The 21,879-nt window shown below is 51.9% G+C and overlaps 4 protein-coding genes across 4 annotated transcripts; 2 read left to right on the top strand and 2 right to left on the bottom strand.

Moving 5' to 3' along the window:
- Positions 1–10,113: 10,113 nt before the first annotated feature.
- VC83_09545 (uncharacterized protein) lies at positions 10,114–10,506 on the top strand (the record flags this gene model as incomplete). Its single annotated transcript, XM_024472958.1, has 1 exon — positions 10,114–10,506. The coding sequence occupies one exon, from the start codon at positions 10,114–10,116 to the stop codon at positions 10,504–10,506; it is 393 nt and encodes a 130-aa protein (XP_024319526.1).
- A 133-nt stretch (positions 10,507–10,639) lies between these two features.
- On the bottom strand, positions 10,640–13,009 carry VC83_09544 (uncharacterized protein; the record flags this gene model as incomplete). The annotated part of the gene is made up of 6 exons (XM_024472957.1): positions 10,640–10,822; positions 10,874–10,979; positions 11,046–11,353; positions 11,401–11,724; positions 11,781–11,823; positions 11,880–13,009. The coding sequence occupies 6 exons, from the start codon at positions 13,007–13,009 to the stop codon at positions 10,640–10,642; spliced, it is 2,094 nt and encodes a 697-aa protein (XP_024319527.1).
- Positions 13,010–13,236: 227 nt separating this feature from the next.
- VC83_09543 (uncharacterized protein) lies at positions 13,237–14,010 on the bottom strand (the record flags this gene model as incomplete). The annotated part of the gene is made up of 1 exon (XM_024472956.1): positions 13,237–14,010. One exon carries the CDS (start codon positions 14,008–14,010, stop codon positions 13,237–13,239), a length of 774 nt encoding a protein of 257 aa, XP_024319524.1.
- A 1,807-nt stretch (positions 14,011–15,817) lies between these two features.
- On the top strand, positions 15,818–16,968 carry VC83_09542 (uncharacterized protein; the record flags this gene model as incomplete). Its single annotated transcript, XM_024472955.1, has 4 exons — positions 15,818–16,056; positions 16,106–16,427; positions 16,489–16,628; positions 16,683–16,968. 4 exons carry the CDS (start codon positions 15,818–15,820, stop codon positions 16,966–16,968), a joined length of 987 nt encoding a protein of 328 aa, XP_024319525.1.
- Between the last annotated feature and the right edge of the window lie 4,911 nt (positions 16,969–21,879).

Below are 21,879 nucleotides of genomic sequence, written 5' to 3'. Positions count from 1 at the left end.
CATATCACAAATCGGAGGACGTCATTTGATTCGTCTTGCAAATCTCTTTTATTAACGCCATCGAACGCACCGTCTGCATGCTGCGTCAGGTTCTTACAATCCATCCTATAACATGCCCCCCCCAACCACCCCTCCCATGCATCGCCCGACTAGAACCGGAATGTCTCCACCATCTGAAGTCTGATCAACAATCAGAGTACGTCAATTTGTTCCCCTTGCAAAGCTGCACAAGAGACGTCAGCGAACATTTACATCGGTCGCGAGGCTGTCAACTTACAGTCCTTGCAAGAACGTGAGTTCGAAAATGGGCCATGGGACAAGCTCCCTACTCCTCCTCACCTGGCTGCCAGTTGCTCTGCTTCGTGAAGAAGACGCAGGAGTAGCGCGTGCCCTCGAAGGGTGCGATCCAGTGCTCGAGGACTGCAGAGCGGAACAGGACAACATCCCCTGGCTGGAAGGGAATCTTATAACCAAGGGCTGGCAGGCACAGCTCCCCTCCTTCGAACTCTCCAAAGCAGGCCATCGCAACCCAGCCATCCAGCACATCGTGGTTGTCCTTGTGTGGCCCAACCTGGGCGTTTATCAGGATCGCGAGGCAGTGCCAGCAGCTCCTGTTGCTGAACTTGAAGACCTCCAGCTCAGGCGTGGCTGCACACTCGCGGAGGTAGTTCTGCCTGTACTGCTCGTAGGCCCTGGGATCGATCTCCTGGAAGAGCCTCCCAATGGTCTGCGCGAGGGGGGCCATCTTCTTGTAGAGGGCCAGGGTGGCCCCGAAGCCATTTCCAGTCCTGCGCATGTCAGAGCAGATGGTGGGAGGCGAATTTGTCTGGCCTGTGGCGTGCCACAACCCAAGGTGGTAGACTCCCCACTTCTTCCCCTCGCGCTCAGCCTTCCTGGCCTGCTCCATCTCGTGCCTCTTGTCACTGCTGGGCTTGGGGGTGGCGCGAGCTCCGTGTACTGCTCAATGGCACCAGCCATGAGGCGGCAGAGGTCCTTGTTCCTGTCCGGGAGGCTCAGCCCCCCCCTCATGTAGACGAGGAGCTGCTCTGGGTCCTTGTCAGCAGAGTTGAAGACGGTGACGGGCTGGATGTCGAGGCCATCCTTCCCACCATCCTTGGGATGCCCTGGAGCAGCGTGAGGTGCTTGCTGAGCTCGAGGCCCTGCTCCAGTGTGGTGGTGACCTTGGGGTTGGGTGGCGTGATGAGGTTGGTCCAGGCGAGGTCTGTGGTGATGACCCGGGCATTGCCGCGGAACTTGGCCTTCCAGTTATGGGAGAACTCCCTCCTCTCCTTCCACTCATATGGCGAGTGGGCTGTGTGGTGCTGGTGGCGCTTCTGGATGGAGGGTACTGGTGGCATGGTGTCGCGAGCTCAGGTCTTGATGGTACCTCACTATAAGATGGTATAGTCTAGGATCCCCAAAGGCAGATGACACAGGATGGTGTGCCCCTCTTGACACTCGAGACTGAGCTGTGTGCTGGCGTGAAGAAAGCGTGGAAAAATGTTGGGTGGTTGTTGCGCGAGCTCAGGTTTTGATGGTACCTCACTATAAGATGGTATAGTCTAGGATCCCCAAAGACAGATGACACAAGATGGTGTGCCCCTCTGCCACTCGAGACTGAGCTGTGTGCTGGCGTGAAGAAAGTGTGAAGAAATGTTGGGTGGTTGTTGCGCGAGCTCAGGTTTTGATGGTACCTCACTATAAGATGGTATAGTCTAGGATCCCCAAAGACAGATGACACAAGATGGTGTGCCCCTCTGCCACTCGAGACTGAGCTGTGTGCTGGCGTGAAGAAAGTGTGAAGAAATGTTGGGTGGTTGTTGCGCGAGCTCAGGTTTTGATGGTACTCACTATAAGATGGTATAGTCTAGGATCCCCAAAGACAGATGACACAAGATGGTGTGCCCCTCTTGACACTCGAGACTGAGCTGTGTGCTGGCGTGAAGAAAGCGTGGAAAATGTTGGGTGGTTGTTGCGCGAGCTCAGGTTTTGATGGTACCTCACTATAAGATGGTATAGTCTAGGATCCCCAAAGACAGATGACACAAGATGGTGTGCCCCTCTGCCACTCGAGACTGAGCTGTGTGCTGGCGTGAAGAAAGTGTGAAGAAATGTTGGGTGGTTGTTGCGCGAGCTCAGGTTTTGATGGTACCTCACTATAAGATGGTATAGTCTAGGATCCCCAAAGACAGATGACACAAGATGGTGTGCCCCTCTGCCACTCGAGACTGAGCTGTGTGCTGGCGTGAAGAAAGTGTGAAGAAATGCCGGGTGGTTGCCGCGCGAGAAGGAAAAAATGTGTAAAGGACTAAGTTTGGACTTGACGGTAGAAGTTCTGATATAGACTGAGACGAGCCACGCCCGCTAGCTGCGTGGCAACTCACATGACTGACCACCCCATCAAAATTGGGTTGAAAAAAAAAAACGTCGAGATCCGAGGCCGGGAGGAGCATGGCTGCGTTCGTCTGGGCGAGGGCTACGCAGTTACATGAAAAGGGGGATGGATTTGATGGCATCTCGCTAAGAAAATGGCGATCTCGGTTAAAAAATGCCCCATCTTCTAACCCTGGTCGGGAGAGGCCATGGCAGTGGTGTGGACATGGGAGTTGCATGTTGGGATTCGTCCTTGCCAGTCTCACCTGGGTATGTAATTATAAGATAATCGTACGAGTATCAGAACTAGAGTATTGCCTCGAAATATCCCAAGGGCTAGTCTGGTATTCGAGCTATGGGGGTCTATAAACGCTTCCGATTAATTGGGGGTGATGGGGAGGGGGCAGCCCATGCCCTAAACATAGCAACGATCAATGTTCGGGAGTGTCACAACCAAACGCGGTTAGGCGAAAACCTTAAAAAGATGTCAACCCTACATCTCGAGTTCGACGTTTAATATACAGCTTATATTGCTGTAATAAGATCATATGTATTGGCGGTATGTGTCATCGTCAGTAATTTAATGCAGTTCATATCTCGTCGAGGAGTGTGATTATTATAATCCGTTCCAATTTATTTAAATTGCAGAGAATAATATTTCTCAACTCACGACATAATTAATATGGCTCTATGGCTACAGTCTATATTATAAATACATGGCGCTACCAGTCGAACACCCATTCGCTAGTTTAATATGCCTCGAACTCGAGCAGCGCTGCTGCTGCGATCTTTACCCCCCAGATGCCCTTCCCACCTGCAAACTCGGCCACCTGCCCACACCATGACAGGAACACATCCACGTCATTGAACGCCCCTGCTGCCCCTGCCCTCACTGCCTGCTCACCGAACCTCTCCTGCAGCCACTGTTCGCCCCAGTCTTGTGGAACACGCCGTAGCAGAGCGGCATCACGATGTCTGCGTACCTGCACTGCTCGAGGCCACTGGCCGGGTCTGCACGTTGACAGACCGACTGTGGGTTGTAGCACCAGTAGCACGCCGCGAAAGCTGAGATCCATGGCCCGCGGCCCTGCCCCCTCCTTCTGGCCTGGTCGCGCGCCCTGAAGAAGTCGAACCGCTGGTGGCACTTGGTGAACTGGTGGTCCCACTGCTCCCCGAGCCCTCGACAGAGCAGGCACGTCCCCTTCACGGTGAGGAGGTCCTCCTTGTAGCGGCTGAGCTCGAGGTATGCCAAACGCCGCTTCTCGTGGATGGCTGCACTCCCTGTGTGCGGCATTGCCTCTGTGGCATCGTCACGGGGCACGTGTGATGGGCTGGGGCCACTGCTGCAGACATCGCACGCCACATCATCCCTGGTGCCATCGCACTGCCGAAGCTCTGATGCCTCATCGAGGTGCGCACTCAGACACGTGCGCCTGCACTCCCGGCCTTCGAGGTAGCGGTAGAGTGCCCTCGTCTCGACATCCATACCGGCGTTGCCCGCCTGCGACTGCCACTTGTGCGGCAGGAGCACGGCTGAGTATGCCTCCCCTCCATCGCGCCCAGCCCGACCGGACTCCTGCGCAAAGTCGACGAGGGAGCGTGGCTCGTCCAGGTGCATGACGAGCCGGACATGTGGGTAGTCGAAGCCGGCGCTAAGGGCCGACGTCGCCACAATGTATGGCAGCTCGGGTGTGGTGAGCCACGTCCTGAGCAGCTCCTGCTTCTCCTCTGCCGTGCCGGCCATCGCGGTGTAGACCGGGCAGCGGAGCAGGCTGCCCAGGTCCTGTGCCTCCTCCCGTGTCCGCACGTAGAGTATGATCTTGTCTCGGGTCTGGTCGAGCAGCCCGCTCGCCCGCCACGCGTCCCTGGCCCTCCGCGCGCCCTCTTCTAGCAGGCTCCCCTGCCCTGTGGCCCGCTGCACGAGGTACGAGAGGTTCCGCCTGTTCGTTGAGGCCCGCACGACCTTTGGCTTCACGAGGTTGTTCTGCCTCTCGAACGCGGCCTGTAGCATTGCGGCAGGGTGGCCGTCAGGTAGACGAACTGCGTGCGCACGCTGCGGATGAGGGCGAGGTCGGCCATGGCGTGACGGTACTCGGACGCCGTGATTGTGAGGTGCGCCTCGTCTATCACGACGCGGCCGAGCTGCTGCGTCGCGGCCAGCCTGTGCGCATACGCCCGGAACTGAGACGTGCTCGCGGCCTCGACCGTGACGAACACCAGCGGTGCGTCCCGCTCCTCGCCCGGGCCCACACGAGGTGGTCTATCCCGAGCTCCTGCACACGCCGCAGCAGGTCGCCACGCAGGGACACGAGCGGCAGCACGAGGATCGTCACGCCCGCATCAGGCAGGACACAGGGCAGCATGAACAGCAGGCTCTTCCCCTCGCCGGTGCCCAGGGATGACTGCTCCGTCCATGACATGACGACCGTCATCGCCCGCTCCTGTGCGGCCGACTTCCACTGCAGCTTGTCGTCGTGGTAGAGCCCCCTCGCGCACTTCAGCAGGGCTGCAGCAGACCACCTCTTCCGCGGCCGGTGCACGCCCACGGCAATCCTCTTCAGCATCCGCGGCCTGTCGGACCCTGCCACCTCTGCCGCCTCGCGCTTCCTCTTCCCTGCTGCTGCGACCGCATCCCCGAGCACCGTGTCGAGATCCCACAGCCCCCTCCACAGGGATGACGCGCGCAGGTTCCGACGGATGAGGCCATCCCACACATTCCCAAAGTTCGCGTTCAGCTGGTTCGCGTAGCTGCGGTTCACCACCCGCGTGCTGTGGTTCCGCTGCCTCGTCATGGTCCGGATGTCATCCTCCATCTCCTCTGCATCCTCATCGTCGTCGTCGGCCCCGATGCCCTCGAAGCACGCAAGGTCGCCCGCAAACTTGGTCTTCACAATGTTGACCGTCATCTGGCGCCAGTTGGCGATGTGCAGCCGTGGCACCTTGGCCCGCACGCACGCCTGCTCCATGCACCGCGTCAGCCGGTTGTCGGCCCACACGGCCCCGTCCTTCCACCACAGGTACGCGGACATGATTGCGCGTGGGGAGGACTGGCGCAGGAAGGCCTGGCGGAGCGGCACGACGTAGACGAGGTAGTCCAGCAGGAGGTCTCCGATGGCGGCTGGCAGGAAGCGGATGTTGTCCTTGAACCTGCCCGTCTGCTGCTGGCCCTTGTGGTAGGTGGTGTGCAGCATCACGAGCCCGTGCTTGAGGTAGACGCTACGCCTCCGCTGCGTGTTGCGCCAGGTGAGGGAGAACAGCTCGCTCTCGCGCAGCGGCTGGCCCGAGGCCATGTGGATGAGGACGAGGAGCCGCTTGAGGAACTCGTCAGCGACGGCCTCGTACTGGTCGATGGCCTTCTGTCGCCACATGACCCTCGTGACCCCTGCATCAGCCTCTCCATCCTCTCCATCCTCAGCAGTAGGTGCAGCAGTGGTGTCGAGGAATGACGCTCGGAGTGACTGCGACTCCCGTATGACATTGCGCAGTGAGCCCGCGAGCGGCTTCAGCAGTGCCGCGTTCTCCCGGTGCTCGCCAAAGTGCCAGCTAAAGTTGTCGGCGTCGAGGTTGTCCTTGAGTGCCCACGCGCGCATCCGTGGCAGGCCCGCTGCGCCAAACATGAGCTCGCCGTGCAGCAGATGCTGCGCCTGCCTGAACTCCGACAGCAGCAGCTGCTGCACCTCGTCCATGTTCAGGTCGACGTCCCTGTAGGTGAGGATCTGCTCGTCCTCGTCCCAGTGCGCCTGGTGCGAGCCCACTCCGTCCTTCGACACCGCGAACAGCAGCAGGCGCCAGCCCAGTATCTCGCCCATGGGCGTCTCCGTGTCCGGCCGCAGGTACTGCTCGCAGATGCTGTTGATGTGCTCGAGCGTGCTGCCGGCGCCCGACCTCTCGAGGTATGCGGCCGTGCTGAAGATGAGCAGCTGCACAGCCCAGATCAGGCCGGACAGGCAGCTGTTGAAGTTGCCCGGCTCCTTCCACGACTTGGTGCGTGGCTTGACGCTCAGCATCGCGCAGAAGCTGAGGAGCGGCGAGCTGAAGCGGTCGCCGCCGAACTCGTGGCAGACGAGGGCCATGCAGAGGGATCGGAGGGCGTCGTTCAGCGCTAAGCGGTCTCCGTCGGCAGCGCACTCCAGGGCGGCCTCCCAAGCTGTCGTCTGCTCGTCCGTCAGCCGGATCCGGTCCTCGGGCGCCTGCCCTGGTCCGCGCTCAGAGGTGGCGTGAAGTGGCTGCCGCAGTAGGCGACGCGCGGTAGCAGTACGCCATGAACTGCTTCCAGTACCCAAAGTTTGTGCGCGCAGTGTGGATGGCTCCTTCTTGGGGTCGAAGCCGCGCACCCTGCCTGCCCTGCAACTGGCTGGTGCCGATGAGGTAGGGGCGCCATGGAAGCGGCTCAGCGCGAGCTGCCTCGGCCACGTCAGCATGCAGTCCGGCCCGTCGAAGCACCAGCCGTGCACCTCAGCGAGGATCTCGTCCATGACCTCGAGCATCAGGAACAGCTCGGGCTCTCCCTCATCTGCGCTCTTCGGCAGCGCAAAGGAGGCGTGCATCTCGTCCTTCTCTAGGCCCCGCACGTGGTTCTCGATGCCAGTCCGCCTCAGCCACGGGACCGCAGCCGAGGGGTGGCTGTCGAAGCCGTGCACCTTGTTGCCCTCCGTCTTGATGTCGTCCGCTACCATGGTCGCGTCCGCGTCGGCCAGGTCGAAGAAGGCCTGCTCCTGCGGCTCGAGGGCGATGGCGGCAGTAGCTGCGTCCCCTTCCGCCCTGTCGTCGTCTGTAACCACAAAGTACCGGACATGCTCGGTCTTTGCGAAGAAGGTCTGCACCGTGCATCTCTGCCACGCGCCACCCTCACTCTGCTGCGACGGCTTCTGCCCGTGCTCCCGGACACGTGCGCCCTGATGGCCGGCCCGGACCGGGTCAGGGTCGGCCGGCCGTCGTCGCAGAGGATGCAGGAGAATGCCGGATGGCGGCGCAGTCCCTCGATGGCGATGCAGGGCTGGTCTGGCAGGGCGACCTGTCCCGGGGGCCGCAGCTCATGCGTCGCGAAGAGGTCGAGCAGGGTGCGCAGCTCCGGCCCCTTGAGGTCGTGGGGTGGGTGCCTCAGGTGCCACTCCTGGCTGGCGCGCGCGGGCATGAGGCAGGTCCCGCAGTCGCGGCAGAGCAGCACCCCGTGAGTTGCGAGGTAGGAGAAGCTGGCCGCCATCCTTCCCTTGCGCGAGCGGTGTGTGTGCGCTATTCGCCCTTCGTTGCATGCTCTGTATGCGTGCTTGATGCGCCTGCGCCGTCCCGGGGGTCTCCCAATTTGCTGCACAATAATCGCTCCACAATGGCCGTGTGCGCGCGCGAGCGACAGGGGTCGCTCGCGTGGGGATTCCCAATTTGCACTACAGATACGGCCGCTTCTAGGGGTAGCCATTCTTTTCCTCTCCAATAATTACCCCTATAACGATGTCAAACCCACACTCTACAACATCCCTTCACCTCCCGTCACCCCAACTCAAACCACTACCCCCCCCCCTAACTCGACCGGAATCGAGTTATCTCCCTGATTTTAAAACCCTATCAAAATTCTGAATATGCCATTCTGTTCGTCTCGTAAAACTACCCTGTTAACGATATCAAACCTTTTATTTTCCCTACCTTATTCCCAAAAATAAATTCTCAGTTATTATAATTATTCCCTTACATATTCTATCCCCCTACTCACACCAACTCGAAATTCGCCTCCCATCCTAATCCGTATCAATATTCCGAAGAAGCCATTCTCTTCCGCTCGCAAAAACTACCCTATTGACGATATCAAACTATTCCTGTACAACGTCCCCTCACTTCCCATCATTCCTATCAAAATAACTCCCCCCCCCCCTTACTCACCTGAATTCGAAATTCGCCTCCCATTTCAACTCGTATCAAAATTCTGAAGAACCCATTCTCTTACCCTTCAAAAACTACCCTATTAACGATATCGAACGCTCCTTATACGTCATCTCTATCATAACTTATACCCCACTCAATATATTCGATGCCTTACCTTTGCCACCCGACGGAAATCGAAATAACTCACTCATTTCAACTTGTACAAATAATCGGAAGACGCCATTCTTTTCTCCTTATATTTCTCGTCATTTCCTGCTGTCGAACGATAAGTTCTGTCCGTTGTTGCACAAGTTATACTTGGGGTAAAAAACCGGGTCTCCCTGTAACCCCCCCACCACCACCCGTCTAAATCCGGAATATCTCTTTCCTTTTAATTCGTATCAAAAATATGAAGACGCCATTCTCTTCCCCTTGCAATCCTCCCCTAATATCACCCTCGAACGATAAATTCTGTCGCCTACTGCAAAACTTATGGCTCTTATCATACCTGCCCCCCCACCCATTACCAGTCGTCTAAATCCGAAATAACTTGTTCGTTTGAACTCGTATCAAAATTATGAAGACGCCATTTTGTTTCTCTTCCAATCCTCTTTCAAATGTGATGCCGAATGATAAATTCGGCCGCCCATTGCAATACTTATTGCCCCTCATCTGACATACCCTCCTCCCCCCTTCCACCCGACCATATCCGGAATATCTTCACCACTTTAACTCGTATCAAAAATCGGAAAACGCCATTTGATTCCCCTTGTAATTCTCTATTATTGACGATACCGAACGTTAAGATCGGGGTTGTCGCTTCAAACGTTATCACCCCTCAAAAACTATGCCTCCCTTCCACCCCCTGTCACCTACCACCCACCAAAATCCGAAATAACCAACTCATTTTGAATCGTACCGAAACGCGGGGTACGCCGTTTTATTCATCTTGGAAACCTCTTCATTTCGCCATATCGAACGATAAATTCCGTCTGTCGGTTGAGAAGTTATTGGCTGTCAAAAATTATGCTCCACTGGCCCCCTTGCCACCAACCATCCGTCTAAATCCGCAATAACCAACTCATTTCTACTTGTATGGAAAATCGGAAGACGCCATTTTCTTCCCCTTGCAAATATCTTCTATTGACGATACCGAACCTCAAGTTTCGCTGGTCGCTGCAAAAGTTATTGTCCTCCAAAACATATCCTCCACCCGCCCCCCTGCCACCTACCGAAATCCGCAATAACTTGCTCGTTTCAACTCGTATCGAAAATCGGAAGACGCCATTCTGCTCCCCTTGCAATTCTCTTTCGATGACGCTATCGGACGATAAGTTCTCCGTGTCCTTGCAAAACTTATGCCACTTCCCATACCATGTCTCCCTGCCCACAAAATCCGGAACCTCTCTCTCATTCTAACTCGTATCGGAATTCCGAAGAAGCCGTTTTCTTCCCCTTGTGAAACTACCCTGTTGCTAATGTCCAACAACCCCTAACCCTTCTCGCCCCAAATCCTATTACCCTTCAAATACCATGCCCACCTCGCCTTCCTCCCTCTGGGGGTGGCCGTCGGCGGGCTTCGCCTGGATGGGTTCGACTTCTAAACCCACCTCCCCCCTCGTCATTATACCATATATCCGGCATGCCATCCGCCACGTCAACATCCAATTCCCCTCCCACACCCCTCCAAACCCTTCCCCAACCTCACGCATCCACTCCCAAACATCACACTCAAAATCCCCTCGGAACCCAACCGCCTCCACTATCCCTCGCAAATGCCCACTTCCAATAATACATATAATCCTGGCAACATCACCTCGGATATTCACACCACCCATCCTCCATCCGTCGGCATATCTTCTGCGACAACCCGCATTTCCAACAATGCTGATACCTCCACAATCAATCATCTTCCGCCACTCCCAGTACCTGACATATCCATCCCTGAGTCTCTGCCAAAACACAATCCTCATACGCATGCGCCCCTTCCTCTTCAACATCCCCTCCACGGATGAATCGGCAGTATATGCAATGTCCTCGCACCTCATCCATCACTTCCATCATCTGCTCGTCCCATTCTTCTACGGCCTGCAACCGCCTCTGGATATCTGCGACCCATTCGGCACCTCTTCCGTGGCCTCCACCTCTTCCGTGGCCTCCACCCTCCCCTCACCTCCGCCCCCACTCCTCTGCCACTCTTCATCTGCACCGGTCGCAAAACACGCTGTCCGTCTGCCCGCAACTGCCCTCCTCCGCTCCATCCATGTGTTGACTTAACACAACCCGCGACATCCCTGGCTCTCAATCAATTCCATCATCGCATCTTCGTCAACCTCTCCACTGAATACTCACTCATAATCTCCCTCGCTTCCAACCCCGGCTGCTCTCCACCCGCGTGATGATCACCGACTCACTCACCTCCCCACCTCGCCCTCCACGCCCAGACTGCTGCACGAAGCTCGTCAACCCATACGCGACCCACGTGAACAATCATCATGATCCCCTCAATGTTGATTCCCGTCCCCAATGCCCCCGTCGCAACAATCCATCCACCCTCCCGCTCGCCCATCGCCGTAAACCTCCCCCTTATCGTCTGCTCTCGCTCGATAAAATGCGCACTCCAATAACTCGCAGATCAACCTACCCGTGTCATAACTCCGCACGTATATGACCCTCGCTTCCCACGGCCCAGCGTCACCTGCTGCACATGCTTTACGGCAATGTCGGATGGTGCCTCATCCTTGCTGTCCCTAACCTCGTATCGGATTGTCCTTCATCCCGTGCTTCGCCGGAATATCTGCGCATTGTCAGCGCACAACCGCTCCTTCAACACGTCCTCCAACTGAACCATCAATGTCGCCGTCAACCCGGTAAATGGGCAGTTCAAATACCGCAACATCCACAACTCTCGTAACCGCTCCCGGTACGATGTGTCCGTGTACGCAACGTGGCACTCGTCGAAAAACACATGGGCCAACCGTCCTTCTATTTCCAACCCCTTTGCGTAATGCAAAAACTCGCCCTGCACTGCTCGGTCTGCGCTGACCACAATCAACTGCCGCAACTCATGCCCGGACTGCTCGTCAACCCACTCCTCGCAATCCAACCCAGCTGCCTCCCACGGCTGACAATGTCATCCACCAAAGCTGCGAACGGCACGACCACAACCACTGTTTGCTGACGCGTCATCGCTGCTACGGAAAAAAACAACGCCGACTTCCCGCTGCTCGTCGGCAACACAATGATCAATGGCTGTATGGGGGATGGGTGGTGCACCAATTCCAACGCTGCCGCCTGACCTTCCGACCGTGGTTTGGCATTGATGTTGTGGTATATGCGCTGCAATCCAACCAACGATGGCGCTGGCCCTCCCATCCTCTCTCTCTTCACTGGCCGCATGGTTAACTGCTGGCTGGCTTCGCGTCTGTGTCTGGCCTTGACCTTGGGAATCCCTCCCCCCCCCAGCTCCCATAACCCGTGCCATGCCATCGACGCCTGCTCATATGCCGTCAGCAACTCTGGCCCTAGTCAGTGTAAAAATGCCCATCGACCGCGTAGTGCGCTTGTGCTACTCGCCGTCCATGTCCAGACTGCCTGTTGAATGGTTAACCCTTCTGCGCTCGCACCTGACAGATCTGCACAAAGCTCACCGGACCATGATGTGACGGAACGTGTCCAGCTCCAGCTCCTCGTCGTCATCCCCCTCTGCAAAATCCTCCCCGTCCTCAGCCTCCTCATGCTCCTTCTCCCACGTCTTGCTTGCCCGCATCAAATGCCTTGTGGCAATCCCAATCGCCACATGCCTCCATGCAGACACTGTCAAGCGCACACCCACGTGCACCTTGCTAGCGGACGCCAATGCCCTGCTCAGCTCCTCGCCAGCCCACGGCCCTCGTCTGTCCCCAAACAAATACTCTGACTCTCGCTGATCCAATGCCCGCGCAAATGGACGCACGTATACCAGATACTGTGCCAACACCTGTCCCACCTCGTCCGGCAGACACCGTACAATGTACTCTGTGTTCCCCCGTCTCTTCCGTGCCTTGTCATACATGGTTAAGAAGCACATCCGCCCGTTGACCACGTATATGTTCCGGGCTGAATAAACACTGTTGCTCACCTTCACCGAACCCAACTCGGGCCCGCGTCCGGGCTGCCCACCCGTTACGTGCATGCACACCATCAGCTTCCGTAAGAACTGTCCCTCCTTTATCAGATACTTCTCCACCTGCGGCCGGAACCATTCGGCTGCTTGCGTCGCTCGGTTGTTTCGTAGCAACCTCCACCCCCCACCACCCCTCTGCGCTCGCTCCAACAAATACCGATAACCAACCCCGACCTGGTCCTGGTTCTGCACATGCTCGACGAAGCTGAAGTCCTGCTGACGGAACGACTGGCTCCACGCCATGCTGTCCATGATCCGATCCAAATCAATGGCCTTCACATCACATCCGAACGTCAACACCCCCATCAATGCTTGCAACTCCACAATCAACGCGTGGCACATCGCCTTCACCTTATCCAACACCACCGGCTGGCCCAAGTAGTTTATAACCTTCTCATCGTCAGACCAATGGATGTTGGATGGCGACTGGTGTGTTTTGTTGAACTTCTTCCCCATGGCCAACTGCGTCAAAATGCTCGACGTGGGTGAGAATGACCCCTCGCACAAATGCTTCCTCCGCAACTCGTGGATTCGGTCTGCTACGGAATCGACCTCTGCCTTGCTCTTTAACCTCAACTCGGGCCACGCCTCGCACGGGACTGCCACCTCCAGCATGATCAACCGGTTGATCCATAACATGCCAGCCAGAACGGGCGTGTACGAAAATGCTGACAGCAACGACTGGCTCTGCTCATCAATCCCTCAGACTGCTAAGTAATGCATCATGGGTGAATCGTATAATGCGATCCGGCTCGTGTCTTGCATGACTGTTAACATGCACAAGCACATCAATGCACTGGTTACCTCGCGATCGCAGTCTTTTGCTTCGCCTGCCATTCCGCCTATTGTCTCCCCCCAATGTCCTCATGGCTATCCAACCCCCTCCGTATCCGTTGAATGCACCTCCACTGTGCATACGTGTACTCCACGCCCGTCTCTGAATCCTCCCCCCAATCCCCCGTCGCTGTCCGCATCATGTAACAAATGAAACCCTCCCAGACCCGGCTGTACTTATCCATGCTCTTTGTGCTCTGCGGCAGTTCGAATGGCCGCTGGCTTGCGGCCTCGTTCTTCGGTGACGCCCACCACTTTAACACATCTTTGTGGTCAATGTCCTCTAGCGTGTCCAGACACCGCTCCATGATCCGTTTCCATGCTCGCAACAACCGTTCCAGCTTGGGCTCCTCGGGGTCTGGCATGCGCGCGAAGCGGGACGTCTCAACCATGTTGTGCTTCGACTGGCTTAACGCCTCGTTCCACCTCGTGTACTGCAACCATGAATCCATCTCCACGGCAGGCACCTCCCTCGAAAAATGCAGCCGCCGCTCTTGCTTGTCGGCCTTCCACTTCTCAATATCCTGGATGATCTGGTCGTCAACCATGTGGCCCCCACCATCACTCCCACTATCTAACCCATCGCCTGCATCAGAATCCTCACCTGCATCGCGCACGATGGCTCGACGCCCCTGTCGCACTTGCTCTTCTTGCCTACTCCTGTCGACAACCCAATACCGTGCCCTCCTTTCATCGAACCATGACTGTAACTGCACGGGCTGGAACAAATCCTCATCCGCAACCCGCTGCTTGCTATGCACCTTGTTCCCATGCTGTTTCATTGTGACTCGGCTCCGTGTCTTGTACGGGCAATCCCTACATTGCAACCCGTTTATGACGGGGATAATGGGTTGTGGGGTGGAACCATTACTTGGTAATTTGACTGTCGCATGATCATACATAAATGGGAACTCCTTTACGTACTCACTCACTTGCCTCCGCAACTGACTGGGCGTCTTGTGTCTGTCGCTCAAGTGTCGCAAAATGGCAGTCGGCTTCAATGCATGCCGGCACTCGCAACATACCAAAACACCAAACTCCACATTCAATGCAATTATACTGCGTAATACTTCGGGGACGGGTTGTGCCATGGCTGCAACCTCCATTCCAATCATTTAGAACCCTTTCAACTGCTCGCGCATGGTGTTTCCATGACTTGGGGTTATCCCAATCACGCTGTGTTTGTGTTGGGGTGATGCACGGGCCAAACCTTATTTTCCCCATACAAAAAAATCCCAATCACGCCGTGTTTGGGGGAAACTAATTGTTAGGCTCCACTAGGCTGCGCACTGGGTACTCATGAGTCGAGTAGTAGAATTTCTACTCACCCAGCTGAGTTACTCACTCATATCCCGAGTATTGTTGAATGAGGATTACTCACTTGCCGGGTACCTAGTATAGGTCTTGGCAACCCAGTTATATCACGTGTTTGATTAGTCATTGAAAAGGGGGTGTGATCGTGACTTCACATTGATATCGATATCGTAAAACGCCATAACTCAATAACTCCATTCCCATGTCGTTGATATCCTATTCCACACTATAACCTTTGCCTTTAGGTACCAGGTTACCAGAAGGTTGCCAGAACTTATCTAACCTTCATTCCTGGGTGAGAGACATTTCCATCAATTAAGCCTACAGCTCCATGATTAAACATCATATCCCGCAAACGCCGAACCAATACCATATCCTTTGCCTGAATTGTCACTCTCTTCGCATGAATAGCAAGGAGATTTGTCACTATAACTGTTAGTATGTCCCTGTCACTATGTTCAAGTATCATACTCTCAAATTCTCGAATGAGGAAGCATTCGGCAGCTTTCTGGAGAGCTAGGATAGCAGATTGCTGGAAGCGAAGATTGGACTTGAAGTCTTGTGCGATTTTCCTAACAAGACGCTGGAATGAGAGCTTTGGAATAATCAGGCGAGTATCAAGTTGCTGTCTTCTAATATCGCGGAGAGCCTTGGTGCCTATATGTTTATTAGAGAGTTCTGGTAATCCTCTGGTAATCCTCTTACCAGACTTTGCACGGCGCATGGCCTTCTGAGCATGATTGTTGCAAGCTTGAGATGAGCGAACTGGAGCTTTTCTTGCTGTGCGCACAGCCTTTTCCTTTCCCTTTCCCTTTCACCAAGCCTAGAGCCAGCCTGTAATCCAAGTGGCATCCTTGGTGCTGTGCCGCCAGTTGATCTCCTAGCAGTTTAACATTAAGATGAGTTAGTGAAGTATACACAAGACAAAGAAGTAGATCAAAAGATATATGTACTTACAGTGAGTTTGTAGCAAGGATGTTGTAGAAAGAGTAAAGAAAGAGGTAGAGGTTGAAAGGTATGTGTTTTATTTGAAGGTATGCATTGTAGTGTTGTTTAGAACAGTAATTATTTGCAGGTGAATATTCCTTGACGAATATAATTGTTTGCAACTTTAAAAAAACAACAACCTTACAACCAACCACCTTCCTTGGTTACGTTCCGATCTACACATTCTTCTTCTCTTTTGCGCTTTACCTCTTTACTAGGACCTCAAGTTTATTATCTTGATTCTACAGTCAGAACTTCTGATGATCTTCTGCTAATCACGTGTTTAGCATGGCGAAACGCAAGGCACCTGAAGAACTCTCCACTAATTTGAATACTATCAAAGCTCGCAACCGCGTCTCCAACCTTACTGAAGATGAGAAGGCTGTTCATTTAGCACTCAAGGCTGACCATGGCGATCTGAGCTACTACTTAAAGAAGTTATACAAGTCTGCAAAGTATATCGCTGCCTCTGCTGAAGACAAGACACGTCTACAGAATGAATTGAAGGTTGAGCGTATTCGTGTTCGGTAAGTTCCTTCTGGTAATCTCTGGTAGCCTTAATCTAACTATAAACAGGACTGAAAAGGGCACCCATGCATCTTGCATTGCGAATCAGAAAGTCAAGAATACTAGCGCCCCTTCTTCTTCTCCACAAGCCCCACCATCTACTCCGCCACAACTTCTGTCTGAGCTTGCTGCATTTGAGGGTATCACCAGTATCCCAATCGATGACAATCATAACAGCGAATGGGAGGATACTGAGGTTGAAGACGATTTAGAGTTGGAGCTTATGTTACGGCGCGACGATATTTTAAATGACGAGGCTGTTCTACCAGATGAGCTTTCTGATGAAGAGATCGCTAGCATCCAGGCTCTCTTAACTCAAGCATGCATTGATGTTGGTACCTCATAGTCTGGTAATCTTCTGGTAATCTTCTGGTAATACTAACGGTTGATAGGCCCATGAAGAGTCCAATTTCCGCAAGTGGCAACATTTCTGGGATAGCTGTATCCGCTCATATACGAGAAAGGCTGGAAAGCTGAGAAAGAAGCCTGAGCATCTCTTTGAATATATGCCATGGATTGATGTAGAAGAAGGGTACGTCTCTGATCATTCTAGCAATCTTCTAGAGATACTAATTGTTTATTATAGCACTTTTCACAACGTTATCCCACCACATAAATATTTCTGTTTGTACGAGCAGGCAGTTTGGACAAACTTTACAGCTTGGAAGTTTGGAAAGTGGGCCCAATTACCAGGACCTGCGCAGTGGTACCCAAAGTCTTACAATCTTGTCGACAACGGATGGTTACAAGTCTCCACTCATAGTTCTAGCTTCAAAGAGGCGTTCTTACTTGTCTACTCTAAGAAATTTGATAAGGAAAAGTGGGCTAAGGTATCAGCTGCACAGGATATGTTGTTTCTGGAGTTAGAGTAGAGGAGAGAAATGGAGTATTTGATTTTCCGACGCGAATAGGGGCTATAGAGATTTAAGTATTTCATCGTAGCCAGACTTCTGGTAATCTTCTGATAATCAAACAATTTGCTACTTGCCAAATGTCATCGCAATATTCAGAGTTGTTTGACTCTGACAATCCTATTTCTAATATATTCTCAGACTCTCTTCCCTCTTCTCAACGACTACCTTCATTAAATCAAATCCCTGCGGGCCTCGAATATACTGGCAAATTAAACCAATTCATCAAATGGACTAAGGATACACACGATGTATTCATTGAGTGGTGGAAGCTATCACGATGGTATGAACAACACTCAGATCATACTACAAAACTCCTTACGAAGATTGCATGGGATTCAACCAACCGGAGTTCTCAATACTGGAGAATTTATCACCTAGGAGCAGACCGGCTTTCTGGAGAACCATGTGTCATTTGTACCTATTGTTCGAAGGCCCTTACGCATCCTGCAATCAAGTCTGCTGGCCCAAAGTCTATGGCAACACATCTTGCATCAGACATTTGCAAAAAGAAGTCACGGATGGGTAAGGATAGTCTCTATCAAATGCGAATCAATCAGATGCGACCTCAACAGGTAAGGATTACCAGATTATTACCAGAATTATATAGGCTAATATCTATAATAGGATCATATTCTCACACAAGAGGCATTTTACGAACAAGTTCTATACACAGTTATCTCAACTCATAGCTCATTCCGCTCAGTCGAGGATCCTGAATGGAAAAGGCTTGCTATCTTACAGAATCCTCACTATCCACTACCCTCAGCAACAACTATTCGAAACCTCTTAACAACAAAGCTCACACAAATCGAAGAAGAGATGCTACAAGATGTTGTTCCTGGTTCAAAGATTGCATTATCGCTCGACTGTTGGTCAAGTGTTACTCGACTTTCATTTATGGGTGTTATTGCATCATTTATCGACCGTCATTGGAAAATGCAAGAGGTCTTGATTGGGTTTGAACCTATATATACAGAGCATACTGGTGCTGAGTTATGTGGAATACTTGAAAAAGTTATCACAAGGCAGCATTTAGAAGGACGAATTATATCCATTACGACTGATAATGCGTCAAAAAACACTTCAATGATGAGAGATGTGGAAATAATGCTTGATAGTATTGCAGACAACGAGCATTTCATTGGAGGAAAAGTACAACACATACCCTGCCTAGCTCACGTTATTCAACTTGCCCTTAGTGCTCTCCTTGGTCGAATCCGGATTACGCCAACAAATCAAGAGATCTTAATGAACTGGGAAGAAGAGAATCAGATGGAGGGCCTTGCAAAGTTGCAGAAGGACAAGGGTATTGGATTTACACTTGGAAAGGTATATATTCTCTTGTTAGTTCTGGTAAACTTCTGGTAGTCTTTTCTAATATCTCATAGCTCCGGAAGCTCACTATCTTTGTTAATTCAAGTCAAACTCGAAGGAACAGGTTTATGACTTTGCAAAAGGCAAACATGAACCGGGGTCAATCATCTCAGAGGCTTCTTCGACTTATTCAAGATGTATCAACTCGATGGATTCGACATGCCATATGCTTCTGCGAGCACAGCAACTCAAGTCAACAATCAATCAATATACTCGAGGCGATCATGGTGCTCACATGTTCAGACTTAGCGAGCTAGAATGGAAGCACATCGAATACATCATTGATCTTACAAGGCCATTCAACTTCTTTACAACAAACATTGGATCGTCAGCCGGACCTACTGTCTGCTATACACTTGGAGTATATCAAAAACTCTTATCAACGCTTGAAGGAACTCGGCACCGGCTACGGCATAAGACATATCCATGGGCAGCAAAGATGACTTTAGCAATCGATGCTGCAGAGAAAAGATTAGGAAGTATTATAACAAGCTATACACAAATACTGGATCTATCTTCGCATTTGCTAGTATCTTAAATCCTAGTGTGAAGCTCTCACACTTTAACAAAAAGGTTTGCAAGCTTGACTTTTCAATACGAAATTGGGAGACAGAGTTTGAACAACAGTTTAGGACTCTTTATAAAGAGCAGTACTCTACAGTGCGAGTTGCGAGTCAATCAGGATTACGAGATGCAGATATGGATCCATTAGCCTTAGTATTGCAGCAAAGTCAGACATTAAATGGGACTCGGGGCCAGCGAGAGGAATATGTGAATGAGGCTGATCTCTATCTTGATGCTCGTAAGTTTCTGGTAATCTTCTGATAATCTTATTCTAACTTGTATAGCACATATCTACACAAAGATATTGCTATTTTGGCAACAAAAGGAAGAGCAATTTCCTGGTCTATCAGCAATGGCTCGTGATATACTTTGTATTCCTGCTGCTGAGTCTGGAGTTGAGCGAGTCTTTAGTGCCGCAAGGGACGTATGTGGCCACCGACGTGGTCAACTTAATCCTGAGACGATTAAGAGTATTATGCTTATATATTACTCTCGACAATACAAGAATCGTCAAGGTCATCGTGACAAGCTTGCAGATATGATGGACGTCGTTGATATGACTGAGGAGCAAGTCGAAGAAGAGTATGAGGCACAACGACAACGGATGTGCAATTCTATCGAGTTACAATATATCAGCGATGAAGAAGAACACGATCAAATACACATATCCGAGAGACATATTCAAAGGTACAATATCCTCCGTTTAATCCTCAGCGGCCACAGCAACAGCAAGACTTATCACAAGCTGCACATGAAGAACGACAAATGCGCTACCAACAAGGTGAAGAAAGAGATAGGCTGACCGTCTTAACGAGACCTTATACGACATCCCAGATGACGATATCCCAGATAATGAAGATATAAGAGAAGATGGTAATAATGAGGAGCCTATACTTCCAACTATTCATGACGATGAAGATAAGGATATGCCGTCCTCCGCCACCAACGCCTATCCAACACCCTCGGAAGACTGGAAGAGATCTACTTGATATCTTTCAAGCTACTCGTCAAGACCCTATAAATACTTTAGGTATTAGTAGGTCTGGCCGGCCTCATCAAGCAAGGTGGAAAGATGTTCTTGAGCATATATAATATAGTGTTCTGATAATCTTCTGATAATCGTGGTACTTAGATAGAGGAATATACGTGATTCGTTCTCACAGCTTATTAGAGATGGTAGAGTGATGCTGATAAATGTAATACTTTAAATTAACTTACAACTGTAACCATAAAACAGTATTAATCGTATGAGGGACTGTTCACGTAATGCATATATCTTACACGTGACAGCCGAGTACTCACTGGGTTTTTACAGAGTAACTGAGTATTGGCCTCACTCACCGAGTCGAGTGAAAGGTTCAGCTACTCACCCAGCTGAGTAACCCACTGAGTGAGTGAGCCGAGTATTGGGCGAGTAGTGCGCAGCCTAGGCTCCACCTGCCCTACCACTCGACAAATCCGAAATAACTCTCTCACTTTAAACTCGTATCAGAAATCGGAGGTAGCCATTCTGTTCCGCTTGTAAACCTCTGTCAATGGTGGTGTCGAACGATAAATTCCGGCCCGCTCCTGCAGAACATGTGACTCTTCTCATACCTAGCCCCCCACCACCCTTTGCCACCCATCGGAATCTGGGAATACCTCGGCCATTTTTTCAAAGCCGTATCAAAAATCGGAAGACGTCATTTGATTCCCCCTCGTAATTCTCCTTCAATGACGATATCGAACTTTATATTCTTACCCATCGCTGCAGAAGCTATCGCCACTCACGTGCCATGCCCATACTGCACCCTTGCCACCTGGCGGAATCTGGGATATCTCCATCGTTTCAAACCGCATCGTAAATCGGAAGACGCCATTTTGTTCCCTTGTAAATTTCTTCAATTACGATATCGAACGTTTGATCTTGCCTCTCAGCTCTGCATTTATACCACTTCCCGTTCTATGCCCTCTTCTTCTTGCCACCCATCGAAATCCATTATAACACGATCATTTCAACTCGTATCAAAAATCGGAGGACGCCATTCGATTCCGCTTGCAAATCTCCCTTAATAACGATACTGAACGTTTGGTTTCGTCTGTTGTTGTAAAAGTTATTAGCCTCTGAAAACTATGCCTCAGCCCCCCCCTGCCACTTACCGCCTGACAAGATCCGCCCATAACTTGTTCGTTTTCAACTCGTATCAACAATCGGAGTATGCCATTTTGTTCGTCTTGCAAAGTTGTCCAATTTCCCCTATCGAACGATAGATTTGATCCATCGCTGCAGGCGTTATTAGCCTTCATAAACTATACTCAGCCAGTCCCCTCAGCCACCAAGCACCTGACGAAATCCGAAATAACTAACCCATTTTTTCTCGTATCAAAAAAGGAGTACGCCCATTTTGTTCCCCTTGCAATCCTCTTTCAATAACGCTATCGAACGTTAAGTTCAGCGCACTGCTGCACAAGTTATACCACGTCTCATATGTAACCACCCCCTTGGCCTTCCTACCCACTGCCACCCGTCTAAATCCGGAATATCTTCACCAGTTTGAACTCGGATCAAAACTTGGGATACGCCATTCGATTCCCCTTGTAAATATCTTCCATTGACGATACCGAACGTTAAGTTTCAGACGTCGCTGCAAAAGTTGGAATCCTTCTCACATGTTACCATGGGGCCCCATTTCCTGGGCCCGGCCCAACAAATCCGAAATAACTCACTCGTTTCAAGTCGTATCAAAAATCGTAAGAGGCCATTCGATTTCTCTTGCAAATCTCTTCAATGACGATATCGAACGTTAAGTTTCCGCCGTAGCTGCAAAGGTTATAATCCCTCAGAGTAGGTGCTCCACCACCCCTACTGTCCCCCCAGCGAAATCTGCAATATCTCACCCGTCTCAACTCGTATCACAAATCGGAGTACGCCATTTGATTCGTCTTGCAAAT

The sequence above is a fragment of the Pseudogymnoascus destructans genome (assembly GCF_001641265.1).
Source record: "Pseudogymnoascus destructans isolate 20631-21 unplaced genomic scaffold scaffold_58, whole genome shotgun sequence".
NCBI classification, from domain to species: domain Eukaryota; kingdom Fungi; phylum Ascomycota; class Leotiomycetes; order Thelebolales; family Thelebolaceae; genus Pseudogymnoascus; species Pseudogymnoascus destructans.
This window is presented reverse-complemented; position numbering and strand designations above follow the sequence as displayed.